The following is a 21,460-nucleotide window of genomic DNA, read 5'->3' as shown; positions in this document are numbered from 1 at the left end:
GGGTCCTAAGCATAGGCGGGCTAGGCTCGCGCTTAGCGCCCACTCATTTTAGGGGTCTAAATAAAAAATATACATATTTTGTTAATAATTTTTAAAAATACCATTTATCTTTATAGTAAGGGCCCAAATTTTTTTTTACTTATGGATCATTTTAACTCAAGGTCGGTCCTGATTTTAAGTGAGCAAAGTTAGGTCTAATTTTATTTAAATAAAATATTTTTTCAATCAAAACACAGAAAATAATTATTAAAAAGAAATAACACAAAAAAAAAATTAGTGGAAGCTATAGTTACTAGAGCAAATGACGGTAAATTGGTGTTGAATTTTTTTCATAAGCATATTTTTATTAAATTTGGAATACCCCGAGCTCTCATTAAAGATGAAGGAAATATTTTGTGAATAAGCAACTTGATGCATTATTAATTCGCTATCGAGTTTGCTATTGTACAGTTTTGCCTTATCATCCTCAATCAAATGGGCAAGCTAAAATCTCAAATAGAGAGATCAAAAGTATTTTTGAGAATAGTGTTGACTGCTCTAGAAAAAAATTGGTCTAAGAAGCTAGATGATGTGCTTTGGGCTTACAAAACTGCGTTCAAAACACCAATAAATATGTCTCCTTATAGATTGATGTTTGGTAATGCTTGTCTTTGCCAGTTGAATTGGAACATAGGACATTCTAGGCAATGAAGAAATTGAATTATGATTGGAGGGCAGCTAGTGAAAGAAGACTGTTGAATGAACTTGAGGAGTTCATAAATGAAGCTTATAGGAATGCTAAGATTTATAAAGAGGGGACAAAAGCTTGGCATGACAAGAACTTGGTCAAGAAAGAATTTCAACTTGGACAACAGGTACTTCTTTTTAATTGAAGGTTGGGGTTGTGGAAGTTCGAGAAAATTCGTATGTTTCTTTCAAGATTAATGGTCAAAGCCTTACTTTGGTGAAATTGATCACGCCAAGTTAGTAATTTACTTAAAGAACACTTGAGAAGAAGTTTAGCGTCTGGCTACAAGATATTAAAAATAGTGCTTCTTAGGAGGCACCCTACTTTTATTTTATTTTACTTTTATTTTTATTTTTTGACGTTTTTTATTTTGTCATTTATTTATTTTTATTTTATTTTCATGTCTTTTCTTATTTTTTGTATTTAATTTCTTTGTAAAAAAATCGTTGAAAGCGTAAAAACTAAAAAGAGTGAAAGTCAGGTCTAGAGGAAGAGTCGTGACCTTCCTCCAAAGGTCGCGACCCTTGCAAAAGTTATAGAAGGGGTGTTTTTTGTGTCACCCAAGAGTCGCGACTTCCCCTGAAGGTCGCCGCTTTCCCTTGAATTTTTAGTTTAAAAAAGTTCGCATCTAAACACCAAAACCCACCATTCTTCTTTTTCTTCTCCGACTTCTCACCTTGAAATACCACCATTCCACCCCCATAACCAGCTTCTACTCCAAAATTTATCATCCTTCCACTTAAATTACACAATCCATCATTTTCTTCACCTTTCCACTCTAAATTCAAGTTTTTCATTCTCAAATCCCTAATTATATCTCCAAATTTGAAAACCTCATCCTATTACCATTGGATTTTCAATAATCTTCAAGCAAGTAAAAAGTTAAGGTTTTGACTCTCAAATTTATCTCCAAGGGTATGTAATTCTTGGTTCTTGACTTTTCTTGTGATTTTTTGGGAATTTGAGGTGAATTTTTTATTATTGGAGGAGTTTGAGAATGTATTGTAGAATGTTCATATTTGGGTGAGATATTGTCAAATTTTTTTATTCTTGAGGTGTTGTAGTATTCTTGGAAGTGGTTTTGAGAAGATTTGTAAATTTTGGGAACTCCAAATTTAAGGCAAAATGCTGCCTATTTTTTCCTAGAATTCGGTGGTATCAAATTTAGGGGATATCGCTAACCAATTGTCACCACTGGTATCCAATACAAAAAAAAATAGAGAAATACTAAAAGGCAACAGTGGTATCTAGCACTCTCCTACGTGTAAATATTGTTATTGGTGTAATTAAGTATCGGGTTCTAGGGGTGTTCATGTTGGAAATATTTTACGAGGACCTAGATTTACTAACAAGTATGTTTCATTAGCATCCTAATATGAATTCTAAAACAATGAAATAAACACATATAAAGTTTAGAAAACCTTACATTGGGTGCAGTGGAATATAATGACTCCTTCTGTTCAGATATCTAGCCCTTGATTCCTTTCTGTAGCAGAGCATTATCAATATCTGAACCTGGATCTCTTTCACTCCTTCTTTGATGATGATTCTCCTTCTTGTTGATTGGATTCTTCACAGTCTTACACACTATGATTGAGGTACCACTTGATGTGTGTGGGCACTTACTATATCACTCAAGGTTCGAAATTATTAAAGAAGAAAAGAGAGGATTGGTTTCGGCTATAGAGAATAGAAAGAGGTTCAGTTTTTCTAAAAGTGAATTTCATCTGACACAGTTATCAGTTAAGTGTGAATGTGAACCATCACTATCTATTTATAGGTAACCACCTAGGTTTAGGTTAAATTTAATTAGCATTAAAATAATAAGAAAAATAAATGGTAAAATCACACTAAGTGTGCCGGCCATGGATTGTGGATTGGGCCCACTTTGCAATTTTGCCATTTTGTCATTTTTCTATCCCATATTCTCAAAAATATCAATTTTCAAATTTAACCACTTAAATGCCAATTCAAATTATTTAATAACTAAAATTAATTATTAAATAATATTGTCATTTAATAAATTTATTAATTAGACTTAATAAAGTCTTTCAATTAATAAATAAGACCTAGAATCTTTTTTCTTCAGAATTTTACTCTTGCTTAGTGAAAATTCATAAACTAGACATAGTCTAATTTTAGAATTATAATTGATTAATTAAAATCAATTAACTGAGTCTTACAAGCAGTATGGTCTCAACTAGTATGGGGACCATGCGCCTATATAAACCGAGCTTCCAATAAGCAGATCAAGAATTTACCAAGTAAATTCACTGACTTATTAATTCCTTGTTGCATCCACTCTTGGAACTTAGAATTGCACTCTCAGTCATATAGAACGCTCTATATGTTTCACGATATAGATACGTTATAAATTATCCATTGTTATAATCCCAATAATCAATGATCCTCTATAGATGATTTACATTGCATAGGGATAAAATTACTGTTACACCCTTTCAATGTATTTTATCCTTAAAACACTTGCCACCTATAAATGATATTTTAGTGAAATAATATAATCACTAAAATGAGATCTCAATCATTTTATCTCTATTTAGCAAGCTCGAAGGAAATGATCGTTTCACTTCTAAATACCTATAGAAGCTATAGATTCCATATCTATGTTTAGCGCTCCCACTCAATCATACTATCATGTTCCTAATATGTACGTATTACCCTGACCCGAAAGTAGGCTTAACTAACAAATTAAAGAACATGTATAATACTCTTGAGATCGAACCTAATCATATCAGGATTAAGATCATTTGATCTAGGATCAACTAGGTGATATTGAATTGAATAAATATTACGGTAAATTTAACATATCTAGTCAAAGTTCAATATCGGTCACATCCAATGTATACTCCATACATCCGATACTGGCAAACTTTGCCAATGTCCTAGAAATGACATACCACTTATCCAAGGTGTAAGCATACCTATCGCTGATTATCATGCCAGTCTAAATCCAGTGAACTAACAAATCAGGGAATTAAAAAAAACTTTCGAACATATAAATATGATTATATTCCACTGTGCTGACAACACTATAATCATTAACAAATAAATGTATATATGTTCTGGACTTAATAAAATTTATACATTAAACAATAATCATGAAATAAATCATGTGAACCATGCAACATAAAATGTTATTTCTGATCTTTATTATTTAGTAAATCTGATTATATTGAAATGAGTTTTATTTAGGGCATAAATCCCAACAGTTCATCTAATCCAATCCGTACAACTTTGCTCATAGTGTATCCAATCCGCACTAAGTGCAGATTTTATTTTTGAATCTAATCAAATATGCACAATAGGTCAAATCTAATCCAATCCAATTTGCAAAAGTGCAGATTGGATCGATTATTTTAGATTTGTTACTTTTTAATATTAAATTATTTAGTATTTATGAAAAAATATTTTTTTTCACATCACTAGCAATAAAATAAAATAAATTATTATTATTTTATGTCTCCAATAATAAATTAAAATAAATAAAATAACAAATAACAAATAACAAATTTAAAGGAAGAAAAAAAATGTATGTATAAAGAAATATTTAATTTTGTTTTAAATTGTATGTAGAAAAAAAAATTATATATAAGAATGAAATATATATTTAATCTATTAAGTTTTAAAAATAATTGTATTATATGTATTCGACTTTTAAATATTTTTTTTTACATTAAAATATTACTTATATATATATTTTTTAATTTTTTATAACTATATGTATGGATTGGATTTGATCGGTATGTCAATCAACATTCAATTCGAATAAGTGCAAATTTTGAATTTTCTAATCCAACCCAATCCACACCTTGTGGATTGACTTGGATCAGCTATTTATATGTAAGTTGTTATGTAAATTTTAATTGTAATTTAAATTATAGTTATGTGAAATTTTATTAAAAAAAAAAAGAACCATTTTAAATTATAAAATAAAAAAGTTCCTTAATAATATCCCCTGAAGAAGTAATAAATAATGGTTGTAATGAAACCTAAACAAGTGCACCATTTTTATAATAGTTTCGACCACACCAGAACAAACGTGTAATACAAATACCGGCACTGTCCAAAAAGCCTCCATTTCCAAATACTCTTTTCAATGATTCAGTCAAAAACAACTCTCTGAGAATAAGTTTCAGACTCAGAAAACCCCAAAATTCAATTCAAGCTTTCATCTTTTCGATTTCCCATGATGCATAAGTGGACCAAGAAGAAAACCCACTTCCCTTTACTCGCATTGCTCTTCTTCGTCTTCATCGTTTTCTCCATTCTTCACTACGAGCGCAGCATTCTCCAAATTCAAGAAGACCAAGATCATATTCACCATGATCATAACCACCATCATCACTCTCCTTTCACCTTCGTAAAACCCAATCTCGCTAGACTTCAGAGTCGAACTCCAGGTAATTAAAGTTGTGATCTTTATCTCTTTCTCTTTCTATTTTTGTTCAGCTTAATTCGGCTTCTTCTGGGTTTTGCTTTTATGGATTTTAATCCTTACTGGGTTTGTTTTCTTTTTTGCTATTTTCAGAGATTCTTGATCGATTCAGTAGATGTAACTCTACACGTGAGTACAGTCGCCGGAAAATTGAGTGGGCTGGTGTGAAGGAGAAGACCAGTCGCCGGAGAAAGACTTCGGAGAGCTGTGACGTGTTTTCAGGCAAATGGGTATACGACAACAGTTCTTACCCGCTCTATCAGGAGTCGGAGTGTCCGTACATGTCTGACCAGTTGGCTTGTCACAAACATGGGAGGAATGATTTGGACTATCAGTACTGGAGATGGCAACCCCATGGATGCAATTTGAAGAGGTTCTTTCACTTTCTTTTTTTAGCTATTTATTTATTTATAGATAGAGACTTTTCACCTTATCTGAGAACAAAAAATGGAATTTTGAATGAATCTTCTTGATTGGATTTACTTGTTGTAGGGATTAGATTAATTAATGTGACAATAGAGCTTTCCTAATCTTGGTTTTAATTTAATTGATGATTGTGTTTTTTTGAACCTTTTTAGGCTAAATGCAACTGAAATATGGGAGAAGTTAAGAGGGAAAAGGCTTATGTTTGTAGGGGACTCATTAAACAGAGGACAATGGATATCAATGGTGTGTTTATTACAGTCAGTAATACCTGAAGATAAAAAATCAATGTCACCAAATGCCCCTCTTACCATTTTCAGAGCAGAGGTAACTTGAGAGAGAGAGCTTTAATGTCATTACCCTTGTTATTCATTTTCTGAGTTTTGTGTCATTATATTGTAGAATTATAATGCAACTATAGAGTTTCTTTGGGCACCGCTGCTTGCGGAATCAAACTCTGATGATCCGGTGAATCACAGACTCGATGAAAGGATAATTCGTCCGGATACAGTTCTTAAGCATTCATCACAGTGGGAGCATGCTGATATTTTGATTTTTAACACATACTTGTGGTGGAGACAAGGTCCAGTTAAGCTGTTGTAAGTAAAATGAATCATAGTAACATTTTGAGTTAAGTTTCAGAATATGATGTGTTGAGCACTTTGTACTTACTATGCAACCAATTTATTATGCAGATGGAGTTCTGATGAAAGTGGAATTTGTGAAGAGTTAGATGGTGTTGGTGCCATGGAGTTGGCTATGGAAGCTTGGGCAGATTGGGTTGCTACTAAAGTTGATCCTCGCAAGAAGCGCCTCTTTTTCGTTACAATGTCTCCTACACATCTATGGTAAAGTTCTTTACTTCTTAACTCTTCAATCTTGAAGAAAAATTCAATGCTGTGATCGAAATTACATGGCATCATTTAGGCATCTGTGTCTTATATTTGATTTTGTAATTGATATTAGAGAATTTGCATTATATGGGAGGGTAGTATGCTATGCTTACTTGGATTTGAACTACCATCATCAATCTTATTCCTATCATCACTTTTGTGTCATATTAGAGCTTCTCTTACAATTTCAGGAATAGAGAATGGAGCTTAGAGGATGAAGGTAACTGCTACAATGAGAAAACTCCTATCGAAATGGAGAGTTACTGGGGAAGTGGTTCCGATATTCCTACTATGCGAATGGTAGACAGAATCCTTGACAAGCTAAGCTCAAAGGTCTCAGTTCTCAACATAACTCAACTCTCGGATTACAGAAAAGACGGGCACCCCTCGATCTTTCGAAAGTTTTGGGAGCCTCTGAAACCTGAGCAATTGGCTAACCCTCCAAGTTACTCTGATTGTATACATTGGTGCTTGCCTGGTGTACCTGATGTGTGGAATGAGTTGCTCTTCCATTCTTTGTAAAAAAAAAAAAAAATTACAAAACAAAACTAAAAATGTACATTTTGTAAAACATTCTTTGAAGGCTAAAATTCAATGGGAAAAATGATTCAACTCTCTACTTAACAGTGTTTATTTTATTATATAGTAAAAGAAAGTGTTTATTTGTTTGTTTGTTAAGTAGGGAATTGAATAAGTCATTTTAAAAATCAGTTATTCATTTTGTAATCATCTTGATTATCATCCATGTGGGCATAAATCTTGTCAGACCAACTAATATTATTATTGTATTGTATGTATGAGCATGGTTAAGTTTAAGGATATAATCATTTATATTATATAAATATTATTACACAATACACATCATAATATATTTTTTAACCAAACGTGTGTTTCTGGCTTCCAGTCATAATAATAATTTTAAATATTACTTAGTGTTTGTTGCAAATAATAATAATAATAATTTAATAAAAAGTTTAATCCTGACCAGACCACGTGTAATTAACTATTGATAAGTGGTTTGTTAGAATTTATAAGGGTCTTTAGTTTTTTTAACGAAACTATAAATTAACTAATGTCTATGGACTAATTTTGTATTATAAATTTGTTGGTCGTTGATTGTATAATTATATTTGATTACATTAGACTTGGGGTGAAATTTTGAACATGTATATATATAAAGGCAGCACAGGAGTGTCACTTTTGTATGAGACATCTATATTTTTGGTATTTAAAAAAATAATAACTCAATTTCTTTTATATGATGGTTTAGGGTTTGCATAAATTAATCCAATCAAATGATAATTGATTAATTTAATTACAATTGATTATCAAATATTAGATGTGCAATTGTGATTGGATCGAATTAGATGTTATTTTCTAACGGGATTGGATCAGACATTGGATGAGGTGTTCAAAAATTCAATACATCCAATCGAACTAATTAATATTTTTATTTAGTTTAGATGTGTAATTTAATTTTATGTTGTTATACGTAAAAAAAAAAATATATATATATATATATACAAATTAATATTATAATTTTACTTGTTTTTTCATCCAATCCAATAAATGTTGTATTTAAAATATTAGATGGATCTAATCTGATCCAAAAAATACTAAGTCTAAAATATTAGATCAATTTGAATTAATTTAATAGATATACAGGAAACACATTTAATGGGTGAAACCGATCCAACCACATTCATTAAATTGGATGACTGAAATGAATTGAATCAGATCAGATGGTGAAATGTAACATCTAATATATAAAGGAAACTTACAAAAATACTGGAATTTGAGGTAACTTTTACAAAAATATTGTCACACGGAAAATTTTTCAAAAATAATGTATTTTTATAAAACACCAGTAAAACACAAAACTAAACAACTCAAAACAACGGTAGAACAATTAAAAAACACCAGTAGAACACTAGTGAAAACTTAACACATTGTACTGCAGTATGAAACTTATAAAAAAACATAGTAAAAAAGTAAAAAATACCGTCTGGCAGTATTTTTGTAAAAAAATGACAAAAGTTAGTATACCATGTAAATTTCCTAATATATAATTAGATCGGATTTGGATTTGCCTAAAAATATTAGATATGGTCCGATAAACATCATAATCTATATTCCCATTATACCACATTAAAAAAAAATAATAATTTACCATTTTGAAAACAATGTTCAAAATAGTCAATTACACACATTAAAAAGAAAAGGTGTGCAATGAAATGTGAATCATATTTTTAACACATTTCATTATTCTAAATTTTGCTAAAACAAGTGAGATGCCTACTATAATTATAATATATGTACACTCATAGAATAAAATTTGAATTGTAATTTCTTTGGGAATTCATTTGGCATGTCGTATTTGGTTTGTATTGTATCAATAAAATATTACATTTGGATAGATTTTTATATTACATTAACTATTATAATCATAAATTTACTGTTTTATGCTTAAAATAGTATAAGTTTACACAACTTATGAGTATATATAAACCAATACCAAATATATTACTGTTTTATATACAACCCAACAAAATATTATATATATGATTGGAAAAATCTATCTATTGATAAACCAGTGTATATTCCTAAAGCGAATTCTGGTGTACCACTACCAGAGCCACCTATGATAAATGAAATTAGTTAGCTCCAATGAATATGGATATGTAGCAGTAGATTAATTTAATACACCCAATCCAATCGATAGAGTTACCTCATCTGACTTTAATTAATTACCACTCTCAGTAAGTAGTAAGGTGTCAAGAGAATTGAAAAGAAAAGTCAAAGATTCGAGTAGTAAGGTGTCCAGAATTGAAACTGTGTGGTTTTTGTAACTTAATTCAAGTTCAAAGGTGTACAGTAAGTAGCAGATGCAGACAATCAATCCCCTCACATCATCATTTTAATTTCACACATTATTTTCAGACAACAACATAATATTCAGTGGTATGACTATGAATGAACTATATAATAGAGTACTACTCTTTCACTATTGAATTTACATTAACATATATGTATTTGTTTAAATAAAAATATGAACAATTGTTCCTTCACTAACAGCTTACTTTGCAAAATTGATGAATGTAGCCGGACTTAAAGAGCATTTCCTTGGTCCTTTCCTTCCTGTAATTTACAAAACCATATTTTTTTGCTTCCACAAAATGATTTTCCATTAGTGTTTTTTAGTTTCCTTTGAAAGGGATATTATGACACAATTCACCAGCTTCATGTTAATGAAGATTGAAAGCTCCTTTTATCGTTACTGATGTTAAAACTCTTTTCATCTCCATTGATTTGCATGATATCTCATTTTGGTCAGTGCATGCAAATTCTGTATATAAATCAAGAGAAAGTACTTAATAATCTGATAAAAATGCACAAAAAAGATAGCAATTTCACTGAGAGACAGAGAGAGAGAGACTTACAACTGTCAGCTGAGGTGGGCAATTTTCACACCTAGCTTAGCTTGTACGATCACCAACAACATATAAAACCTTCTCTCTAAGCTTACAAGTGGTCTGCAAAATTACCCCACAAAAATATATTTAGAGCTATGCATATATGGTTTAAGAACAATGCTTAAAGTTTTACAATTCAGACCTCCTCAGAGTTTCTTCCCCATTTTTCAGCAGAGATAGCCGCATTTTTTAGGTGAGAATAATGTGGAGAGTCAAAACTCAAGAAATAGGTCGAATTTTCTGAAGCTTCAGCTACCCAGAGATGATTCACTTGGTCATTTGGTCTCTTCACGAGATTACAGAAGCCAACCTGCACAGAAATCTTGGACGTGTCAATGAAAAGGCTTAACTAGACAAAAGGAACGAGTGCAACTAAATTATTAGGACTTTTAGAAACGGATGAAATATCTACTATACAATGTAAACCGTCATATTTCAATTGCTAAAAACATAAATGTCCCTATCGGTTGGAATTATTTTATTTGGCTACAAAATTAGTCAAATAACTAACCGTTGATCCGACAAGGTTACGGTTGAAAGGTATAGAAGAATCATCATCAATATTTGGGGAGCAAAAGCAGATGGCAAGCAAACAATTGGAAAATTCTTCCGACTGTAACTCAGAGATGGAACTATCAGTCACAAACACCCATTGTTTCATCTGCTGCCCACCTTTGTAAACCTCCCCAACAAAGACGACAAACGCAGCAATATCAAATTCGCTACAAATTTGAAGCAAAAAAAAATAGGACATTAAGTATGATAACATTGTTTAAGAACAAACAATCAGAAGCATCAGTATACGCATGAAGTTTGAAGATGCACCTGGAAAGAGGAACTCCTCCCAAATTTGACAGTAATACTGATTTGCGAGGTGTGAAGAATGGTCTGTGGAGGATAATAATAACGACGTGAATTATTGAATATAAGCCATTCCTTCTCTTTTCTAAACAGAAATACAATGTGAAAAATTACTTGAAATTTTCCAATGCATGCAGGGATAAAGACTGCCAGGAAGTAGATCCTCTTGCTTGCAAATAAAGAATATTAGCATCAGCATTTGTTGGTTGAAGCCCTGCAACTTTATATGCCTTCCCCTCAACCAGCTCAGTTTGCTGTCATATTAGTAAGAAAGAATTTTGGCATTATTCATAATCATCAGGAAAAGAATGAGCTGGGATATAAAGAGAATAAAAAGATCACCATAACTATAGTATAGACCAACATAACACAAGGCTAGTGTACCTGCTTTTCTGTTGGATTCCAAATAGTGATCAAGCCTTCTTTGGGAATATCCTTTCCTTGATATGTTTTACTCGTTAGACCAGTCACCCTTACCCTCATAAATGGGATGACTTCTCTCTTACCTAAGCCGGCATTTTCCAAAGCTTTCTCGATTGACTTCTCCATGTCAGACTGCTTGATTGCCTAAGTATCAGACCTGCAATGATTAATAATCTGCTAACACATAACATTTTCAATCAAGCAAAGCATGTAAAAACCAACCTCCATTTTTGCTTGATATTTTGCAAAGGAACTTAATTGTTCTGGACTCATCTCTGCCAATAGAACTTCAGGTTCTGAGGCTGTCTCAAGTATCTTCAAGATTTTTTCCCCTTCTTCACTTTCACTATCATTATAGGTATGTGAATGTTTTATGCCCCTCTGAAAGTCAGAAACAATGCTCTCGACAATAGCAGAGCGTCTGTACCAAGCAAATAATCAACCATGAGTTGAAGAGTTCACTTGCAAGATCAATATCAAATCAACATTAAAGGTAAGTCACATAGTGTCAGTGAATTGACTTAACAAAACAGAACAAATAAAGATCATTTGGGTTAAGAAACTTTAAAATGTGTGGTTATGAGCCTATGCAGTACAACAATCACCTCTGGTTGTATGATTGCAATACTTTATTCTCCATCCTCTCTGATCTCACAACTGAACTTCCATTGCCCAACCTAGATAGATGAATGCAACATTGACAATTATTATCACAAAAGAAGTAAGGTATGTTATTCAAACTAAAGTAAGAAGAAATCATTTTTCAAATTACCTTTCCTTGTAGAGAACAGGGTATACTCGTGTGATGCCAAACAAAGTCAGCGGGACTGGACCCCCATTACTTTTTATGCATTTAAATGCTAAAGGAAGACCAACACCCTTACCTATAAAAATGAATTTCAGAGTAAGAATAAGAGAGCAAGAAGATCAAATTTCAAATGCTCCAGACTCATTGAAAAAGTATAAATAAAGAAAAGTAAGTAATTAAAATGGTGCTTACAGAATCCAAGTTTATCAGCCCACTGAGCTCTATATGTGCCATTTATGTGCAAAACAAGATTAGCTGTTCTTGGCACCTAAAATGTACCAAAAACCTGAGAAATCCCTTAACTAACACAAATACTGCATATTTCAAATTTGACTTCAATACAAGAAACATTATAAAACTAGTGAGGACCTCAAGTGGTGAAACAGGCCCAGCCCAGCCGCATATTCCTGCTCCCCAAATCTACATATGAGAATTATACTGTAAGCAAATGGAGTTTCAATTTAATGCCCAAGCAACTAACCAAGGAATGAAGCTTGGAAACCACAGATGAACATGTTACCCGAATTTTCTGGCCAATGAACAACTTTCCTGAAGCAAGCTGCTTTAACAGCATTACATCCAACAGAGCATCCATTGAATACCTGTACAACAAAACATTCTTACATTTTATGATAAAAGAATTCAGAAGTGAGTTGAAAATGTTGGTTTGTATGTAATGAGCATTTTCTTACCAACCATCAGTAACTTCAATTTTTGCTGCAGCAGCAGTATGATTTTCAGCATCGCCTTGTACCGAAGAGTTAGCCTCAATATTAGGGTCGGAATTTGAATTAATTGCAGAAACACATAGAACCATCATTGAAGTAGGCAAAGCATCCCCTTCAAGAATTCTTTTAATCGCAGAGCGGTGGCCATGGTTCACTTCCCTTTCATACCTGCACAAATATATATATATATATAATATAAATATATGTATGGGATGTTCATCTAAACCAAAGAGGAATAGACAATTGAGTTACTAAGATTATACCTATACTTCAATTCCTCAATCACATTGCCCACTGTGAGAATTCTTCCAGAAGATTTAGTTGGATAGCATCTTTCGTAGCATCCCAGCTTCCAGATGATCCACTTGTAATGATTTTTGACCCACCTAAGATGCAACGTTAAAAGGTAAAATACAAAACTATATAAACAAGGACAGAGCATTTGAAAAATATACTGCTAAAATTACAATATAGAGCTCTAACATGCAAAGAGTACAAGGGCTATGAGGCCCAACCATACCCTAATATATACATCCACTGATCCACAAGGCATAAATAGCAGCCAACCTAATTGTTTAACTAAGCATGAGCTAATTTTGTCAGCAAATTTTGCACCTTTGGATATAGATTACGTAATTTAAATCTAAAGTACTATAAGAAAGAAATATGGTAAGAAAAAAATTACTCCTTCGAAACATATTGCTCAGAAGCTCCAGACTGGATCAATATGTGGAAGAAAGCTTCTGCTCCGATGCAATTTACACCGGAGGCATCAGGGAATGTGAAATTCTCTGCATTATCTGCTCTAATCCTTCTAAATTGGTCCGGCACAGATTTCAACTGCATATATACATCGAATGCATAAACCAACTTCAGTACTAAGTAAGAGCAGAGATGATCTCTTAATAGCGGCAATCAAAGTAGCATTAACCAATTACCATGTGTTGGGATGGAGGCCCTCCAAAATATTCCCTGACATACATTCTTGATTTCTGAAAAGGGTATCGACTAAAAACCCTTCCTTTTGAACAAGAATGTTCAGAGTAAAATGTAGATAAACCTGAAAGAACTTATAGCTAAATAAGGATGATAAAATTTTATCATTAATTGAAAACTAATTTCTTTAAATGCATCAATGAATTTTACCATTAGGAGCGAAAGAAGCATTGCTTTTCATAGGGGTGGAGAACTTGGAACTACGGGGCCTCTTGAATGAAGATTTAGAAACTCTAAGAACTTTCCTCTTTTCATTGATTCCCTGTTTATCTTTTGCAGAAACTGTACCAATGGTGTTTGATATATCAGCCAATTGCCTTCCTGTTGATTTAACATCCTGATTCTTTCTTAAACCAATAGTACTTTCCGAGGAGTTGTCTGCCACTGTACCCAAAGGCTCTTGTTGGCAAGTAAGGTTTCTATTTAACTTACAAACATTATCATGGCTAACTGAATCAAATCGTCTGATCAAGTTAGCCCCTAAATTTTTAGTTTCCGAATTGACCAACGATGGCATTAGTTTGGAAGATGATCGTAGTGGAGATATAAAGCTCTTAGGCATAGAGTTGTTCTTTCCCGTTCCCTGATGATTTACACTAGTTGGGGGGTCATTATCCTTCCTTAATCCAGAATCAACCATCATTTTATTTTTTGAAAATGAAAGTTCTGTCTCATCTGCATCCCCAATCTCCAAGAAATTTCCTAACTCTGGATCACCCAGAAGACTCCTTGCACGCTTCAGTGCATCACTGGAAACAGATATAGATTTTCCACCTGCTGTTTGAAACTTTACCGGTGGTGTTTTGGTTGCTGAATTATACATCCTTGATGGAGTCAAATATGGTTTTGCTTCACTGAGTTTATCTTGACCTGGATCAATCTTACAAAACAATGAAGATCTCGGAACCAAAGCATCATCCATACTTTTATAGTTGTTGACACCCTCTCTAACTACCAATTGAGAAATATTTTGACACCCAGAAGTGGAATCGGTACTAGATAACTTTCTTGTCTCTTGAAAGCCTTGAAAACTGCCAGGATCATTGTCTTCAATCAATCCCAACAACGTCTTTGCTCTTGCTATACCTGCTGGAGATATATTAACCATTTTCCCAGAGCCCGTCTGGAAAAGGGAATTAGAGAAATCTAATTTCTTATCTCTAACATCCACTTGATCTGAAAAAGACATTAAGGTTCAAATAAATTATGGTAATACTTTCTGAAATTCGGGGTTTTAAAATTACCAACTCAATTATATAATCGATTTGAAACTGTGAAAAGGATTTTTTACACTTTCGATTGATTGCAAAGTTATTTTTTCATTTCATTGAGAACCATTTCAGTGACTGAATCTTATGTTTTCATCGCTATCTTAATCTTCTACGCATTATAAAATCCGACAAATTTTCCCAAGAACATTATATATATATATAAATATAAATATACTTACTAATAACTTAAAAATAAATAAATGAAAGTAAGAGGAACCTGTATCATTTGAATCAACTTGGCCAAGAACAGCTAGTGCTTTAGTAATTGAAGCTTGTTTCACCGGAACAGATCTCCCCGATCCAGTTTTGAACATCGAACCTCCGTCAAATTCTTCGACATTATCCTCCAGAAGCTTCGAACATTCTGAATCAAGTAAATTAGAATCGCCAACCTAAATTGAGAAAGACGCACACAACAACTCTGAACCAGAGAAGGAAAAAGAATTACCTTGAAACAAAATGTCTGTCATGGAAGGGAGACGCGAGCTTGGGTTGTCTCCTCTTTCCACAGAAGGTGGGGCATCAGTATCCCTGGCTCCGCCAACAGGTCGTGGTTCGAGGTATCGGCCGGTGATTTCCCACCGGAAAGTGTTTCCGGCGCCGGAGAATATCTTCCACGTCGACATTTCCCGATGCAATTAGGGTTTATTGCAAGAAAATCGGTGAAAGAGTACTACGAAAGTGGATGAAACCTCTCTCTCATCAGCTCTGAAATTCTTTTTTTTTTTTTCATTTTCAAATTTGGCGGGAAATTGAAAACGAGTTTCTTTCTTCCCATTATATTTCTTGATACGTGTCTTTGCGTGATTGGTTCCTTGAACTATAATAATGAATAGATTAATCTGTGGTGTAAGTATAAGTTGGGTACATAGCCGATAATACCTAAAGTTTTGATTATGTAAGATAATGATTTTTTTTAGTGGCATAAGTACTTAATATTTGTAAAATTGTAATTTTTTTCTATTTTGATCAGTACCGGTTTTGTTATAAATTTATTAAAAAAGAAATTATCTAATAAAATTTCAACAATTATACAAGAAAAAAACTATGTTATTAAACTTTTATCATCATAACTTATATACTAATCAAATTATTATATTCAATTATCTCTAAAAAAAAAAATCATATAATATACATATATATGTATTACATATTATATATATCAATAATAATATGTTAGCAATAAGAAATTAGAGAAAAATAAAAAATAAAAATAATTTATATAAATGTTTCTTAAATTTAATTGTATGGCTTGGACTTTGTAAGCATATGAATTGCCCATATGTCAAAAGAGAAATCATAACGTAAAAATTAGTATTTTTGTAATATATAATGCGGTGCAGTTTGAATCGCGATTATTAAATTTTAAAATGTAAACCAAACTGCACTACGCGGTTTGGCAAAAATGCAAATTGCAACCGCACGGCAAAAGATTTTAAATTACATTTTTGTTTCGTGTGATGTGGACAGTTTATATGGTGTGGATAGTTTGATGAACACCCGTCACACCCAAAATTTGTTTAACTGATGTAAAGGAATATTTTGACAGTTTTAAATTCTTAGAAATATCTCCATTTAATTTTATAACTCCCATATACAATTACTAGCTTTATTGTAGCCTTATCAAATGTGAATCATATGTTAGAAATTCATTTCAAATCTGTAACATTTTTTATATTATAGAATTATGATAATTTTTCATAATCACTTACTAATATGTAACACAGATTTAATTCATATATTATATTATTTAACATAATATAACTTTTTTTCTATGGTATATTAAAATTGGCTATGTTATATTTTTTTTTTTTTTGATTAAAAATTGGCTATGTTATATTAGTTTAACTTCGGTAGCATAATAGTTTTTTGTACTATAATATATTAGATTTGGTCATGGCATATTAAAATGACGATTTATAAATTTTATTTTATTTTTTTCCACATAATCAAAATATATATTTTTTTTATTTAAACAATATTTTTTATTAATGCCCCTTTTTTCCTCTCCTAAGATGAGTAGCTCGCTCCACCACTAGTTGCGAGGGATGCATAAAGAACGGAGAATTGGCAGAGAGTGATCCCTCGTCCTCATCTCCATTAAGAATTTTAATTCATATTCTCGCTTATTTCTTATCAGGGATTGGAGGAAATCCTCAAGGTGAGAAATCTCATAATATAAAATAAATTTTATTTTTAAATTTTACTTGTATAAAAATATTAAATTACATAAAAATTAAAATATTACACATTATTTATTATTCAATATACTAATTATTATACAAAATATAATTTAAAAAATTATAAAAATGATACTTATATACTTAAAAAAAATACGAACACATATTATAAAATATAAAATATTAATAAAAAATATTTAAAATATTAAGCAGGTTCTTGTCAGGGTGGGGGTGTCATTCTCGTCCCCGCTCAGTTTAATATTCGGGAACAAAAAATGATTATCGTCCCCTCTTCATTTTCCAATTAGATGAAAAATTCTCGCCCTATTAAGAGCAAATCTTCACTGGACCATTCCTATAAAAAAAATGTACATCCTTAGTTACCCTTCATGAAAAGAAATCTCAATATGGGGTATAATTAGTACTATACAAAAACAATATTTACACACTTCAGGAAAAAAAAGCTCTGAAATTATGGGCATTAAGAAGGCTCTAAATTGAGTTAAGAATTGGAGTAATATCCTCATTAAAATCGATAGTCTTATTGCAATACAAGTGTTGTTCAACTCCCTTCAAGGCTTAATTGTGGATGATTGTAAATATTTATTAAACTCTCTTTTTAATGTTTCCTGTTGTTTTGTTTCTCGATCTACGAATAGAGCTGCTCATTATTTTAATTTGCTTGTAACTCTCGTTCTTTGTTAAGTTGTTTTTTTACTCTAACAAATGCTCTATTATTAGAAGATATTATAATATGTAATTTAGCTATTTGAATAATGTTGCTTTCTGTATTTTTTTTTAAAAAATAATAATTAAAATGGATAAGAAGAAAACAGTGTCAATATCACACCCCAAAAGTTTTAATTAATTATACATATAGTACAATTTTTATTGATTTTTTTTCGGGCATATTAATTAATTATACATATAGTACAATATTTATAATTATGAGATTCTAGCAAAAGAAGAAAACAGTGTCAATATCACACCCCAAACAAAGTATATGGTGTATCCTCTAAAATTGGTGGATCCATGACATTTTATTCAGATAGATTCAATTTTAATTTTTTATATAATGATGTACACGATAATTATTTAAAATATCATGTAAAACTTTAAAAAATTCATAATATAATATAATGCATTAAAAATAAAATTAATTCAAACATTTAATTGTATGTGTACATATTTTATTTGGCTAATTAGTAATTTTTTTCCCTGAATTTTGACATGTAGTAAATCGTGCCCCCTGAACTTTTTTAGCCGTTAAAAATTCCCCCCGAACTATTGAGATTGTTAAATTTAAGGACTTTTGTCTAATTTCATTCAATTTTACTATTTCAGTAATTGTTTATCTACTAAACCATGCTCCCCAGACTTTGATATCTACCAAATCATGCCCCTCAAACTTTGATATGTACATAATCATGCCCCTTGAACTTCCATCCATGTTAGAATTTTTTTACCTAAATTAGACAAAAGTCATTAAATTTAACAATCTCAATAATTCAGGGGGAATTTTTAACGGCCAAAAAAGTTTAGGGAGCACAATTTAATACATGTCAAAATTCAGGGAGGAAAAATTACTAATTAGCCATTTTATTTTATACTTTTATGAAGTAGATAGTTTGAATCCTTCTAATCTTTTTTATAGAATATTTTAACTGCTATATACATCAGAAGAAAATTATATCACCAGTAAATACTAATTGAATTATTATTATATTGACTTTAAAGTTTTATTTTTATATATACATATGTGTACATAATAATTATCAAGTTGGTATTTAACAATGATATTTAACTAACACCTCAAATTTATAAAGAAAAATAAACTTAAAAAAATTTACCATAAAAAAAATTAAATATATTAAAATAAAAACATAGATTTCACTACATTTTATACAGAATATTACACACAAATAATTCACATTAAGGTGAAATGCTTCTTTCTAGTGCTGCATTAAAAATAAAACAGTTACTCTGTCATAATTTAATAATATAAACTTGATATTTATCTTGAATCTTTTATATAAAATATAAAAAAGGGTATAACTCACTAAGTCCTATATTAATAATCTACACTTATTGATAATTACAAAATCGTGTTTTTAATAATCATCCTGTCCTATATTAATAATCTATACAATATTTATAATTTATGTATGACTTTTTTGGTAAGTAATTAATGCAAAGCCACTTATAATTTTATTATACATATTTATGTAATGATAAAGTCCATCAATTTCCAAATTTGGTATATTCTATTTTAAGGATTTTCTATTTGGTTATAAATTGATTTTTTTAAGGAAAGTATTTTTTATTATTAAGTTGTTGTCAAATATAACATGTATAATAATTAGAAAAGCAATATTCCTCAACTTTTAATTTACTTTAAACTTTAGTTTTAAAATATTGAGACACAGTTTGTCCAAAAAAAGATAGATATCTAAACTTAAATGATTATTTGACTTTTTTTTTTTACATAAAGTAAAATCCATTTTGTACTATATGAATAATCTAAATCTTTACAATTTTATTCTCAAAAAAAAAATAATAATAAAATAAAAACTTTATAATTTTACATTTTTTTTATTATTTGGCAACAATTTAGTAGAAAAAAATTATTTATCTACAATAAATTATAAAATAATGATAAAACCAAATAATTATAGGATACTTTCCACCTTTTTCATATTTTATCGCTTGAGAAACTTGTCTGTTCCAACTCTCCATGAAATAAACTTATTTTGTGACTTAAAAAGAAGTTCGATTCGCAAAGAAGAAGGCTTTTACCACTTTTACCAATTCAGCACATATATAGAAAATATTACCAAGAGTAATTGTTGCCTTTATCATCGTAAATACTTCTATACTCCTGTTTTTTTATCGAGACACATAACTTTCCAAAAGGCTGGCCCTTTCAAAAGACCTGCTCCTCTGATTGACATGAAGAGGAGAGCTGAAGTCATGCTGTTCAAAATCAAAGCATGGGAGTGAGATGAGAGAACTTTGTTCAATATTGAAAATCTTCAAAAGGTTGGGTTGATAATGTCTTTCCAGCAAGTGTATGCTGACACTTGTTTTGCTGATGAATTTTGGACAATGCCACTCAAGTAGGATGATGAGGATGCTCAAAGTGCAACTGTCATCTTGTCTTAGATAAAGTCAGAAGAAATGACCTCAGTTCAAAGTGACACATAGTATTCGTGGAGAATATTTGTGTTCTTAGACTAGGAAGATGGAAAAGTTACCTCCATTCAAACTGCTCTGGAGAAGGATGGGGATCATCAGGTGGTTGATACTCCATGTGATGAAGTTGAACTTTTCTTTTCGTTTCTCTTCTATTATACTAACCACTTGTATTTTTTCTTTAAAGACAATATGAGCTTCTTGGCTTCTATGAAATCTTGTTCAAACTTGAAGAGGAAAATTCTGATGCCGAAGGAAACTGAACCTCCAATTAGGGAAGTGGTTTGGGGCATCCTTGCTATTGTGCACAATTTGGAATCAAACTTTTGTGAGTTCTGGCATCCACTGGATAAACCGGTGAGGAACCCTCTTATCTGCAGAATGTTGGAACTCCCTTCAGGCTTGTGGCTATGGCTGATGCCTCTTGGTCAGATGGTGTTGCTAGTTTAGGGGCAGTGCTAATCAATACAGTCACGGGCAACTGGTTTCTTTCTTCATCTAAGGGTAATGCAGGGTCAATTTTGGAAGCGGAAACTGCTGCAATTTTGATGGCCATGCAAAGAGCTAGACAATGCTCTTGGAATGATATTCATGTTCTTTCTGATGCTAAAGTTGTGGTTGGCGCCTTTGCAGCAGGCTAATGTCCACCTGACTGGAACTTTTTAAATATCTCGTCGGAGGTTATTGATTTAGTTAAGCTTTTTAGTTGTTGTAAGTTTTTCTTTATTAGTCGTATTTGTAATGGGTTTGCTGATGCGCTAGCAAAGAGTGCTATAGGTTGTCTAGTCAGGATGCTAGTTTTGTGCATGGGGAGGGAATCCCCTGTGACTCCCAATTATCTTTCCACTGCTTAATGAACTTGTTGTTCTTTTCAAAAAAAAAAAAAAAAGGTACAAAATAATATTTTTAAAATTAAAAAATTAATATGTTTAGTACAAAATAATAGTAATCAATGCCTAAAAAGTTACGTGTAATAGGTGGAGATTCGAGTACATAATCGTAAAGTCATATTTAGTTATAAAAAATTTA

The 21,460-nt window shown here is 31.4% G+C and overlaps 2 protein-coding genes across 2 annotated transcripts; one reads left to right on the top strand and one right to left on the bottom strand.

Moving 5' to 3' along the window:
• The first annotated feature begins 4,747 nt into the window (after positions 1–4,747).
• LOC115698066 (protein trichome birefringence-like 35) lies at positions 4,748–7,118 on the top strand. The gene is made up of 6 exons (XM_030625248.2): positions 4,748–5,148; positions 5,277–5,556; positions 5,762–5,933; positions 6,009–6,205; positions 6,302–6,454; positions 6,691–7,118. Exons 1-6 carry the CDS (start codon positions 4,935–4,937, stop codon positions 7,019–7,021), a joined length of 1,347 nt encoding a protein of 448 aa, XP_030481108.1. The 5' UTR covers positions 4,748–4,934; the 3' UTR covers positions 7,022–7,118.
• A 2,203-nt stretch (positions 7,119–9,321) lies between these two features.
• On the bottom strand, positions 9,322–15,874 carry LOC115698258 (protein BREAST CANCER SUSCEPTIBILITY 2 homolog B). Its single transcript, XM_030625463.2, has 20 exons — positions 15,508–15,874; positions 15,277–15,423; positions 13,939–14,964; positions 13,731–13,852; positions 13,478–13,632; positions 13,056–13,178; positions 12,757–12,960; positions 12,585–12,666; positions 12,434–12,484; positions 12,257–12,332; positions 12,029–12,140; positions 11,862–11,933; positions 11,479–11,677; positions 11,218–11,400; positions 10,948–11,087; positions 10,798–10,860; positions 10,484–10,694; positions 10,115–10,282; positions 9,940–10,032; positions 9,322–9,845 (listed from the first exon to the last, which is right to left on the bottom strand). Exons 1-19 carry the CDS (start codon positions 15,683–15,685, stop codon positions 9,976–9,978), a joined length of 3,369 nt encoding a protein of 1,122 aa, XP_030481323.1. The 5' UTR covers positions 15,686–15,874; the 3' UTR covers positions 9,322–9,845; positions 9,940–9,975.
• Between the last annotated feature and the right edge of the window lie 5,586 nt (positions 15,875–21,460).

The sequence above is a fragment of the Cannabis sativa genome, chromosome 7 (assembly GCF_029168945.1).
Source record: "Cannabis sativa cultivar Pink pepper isolate KNU-18-1 chromosome 7, ASM2916894v1, whole genome shotgun sequence".
Taxonomy (NCBI): domain Eukaryota; kingdom Viridiplantae; phylum Streptophyta; class Magnoliopsida; order Rosales; family Cannabaceae; genus Cannabis; species Cannabis sativa.
The sequence above is the reverse complement of the archived record's forward strand: the minus strand, read 5'-3'. Positions and strand labels throughout refer to the sequence as shown.

What these genes read in the sequence shown, in the direction of transcription:
- LOC115698258 (XM_030625463.2), bottom strand. Translation starts at nt 15,685, where the DNA reads ATGTCGACGTGGAAGATATTCTCCGGCGCCGGAAACACTTTCCGGTGG. An exon ending in ATTGAGGAATTGAAGTATAG is followed by an intron (nt 12,961 to 13,055) that starts GTATAATCTTAG and finishes ATATTTGTGCAG; the next exon opens with GTATGAAAGGGAAGTGAACC. An exon ending in GTAACCTTGTCGGATCAACG is followed by an intron (nt 10,283 to 10,483) that starts GTTAGTTATTTG and finishes ATTTCTGTGCAG; the next exon opens with GTTGGCTTCTGTAATCTCGT.
- LOC115698066 (XM_030625248.2), top strand. Translation starts at nt 4,935, where the DNA reads ATGATGCATAAGTGGACCAAGAAGAAAACCCACTTCCCTTTACTCGCA. An exon ending in ACTTCAGAGTCGAACTCCAG is followed by an intron (nt 5,149 to 5,276) that starts GTAATTAAAGTT and finishes TGCTATTTTCAG; the next exon opens with AGATTCTTGATCGATTCAGT. An exon ending in TTACCATTTTCAGAGCAGAG is followed by an intron (nt 5,934 to 6,008) that starts GTAACTTGAGAG and finishes ATTATATTGTAG; the next exon opens with AATTATAATGCAACTATAGA.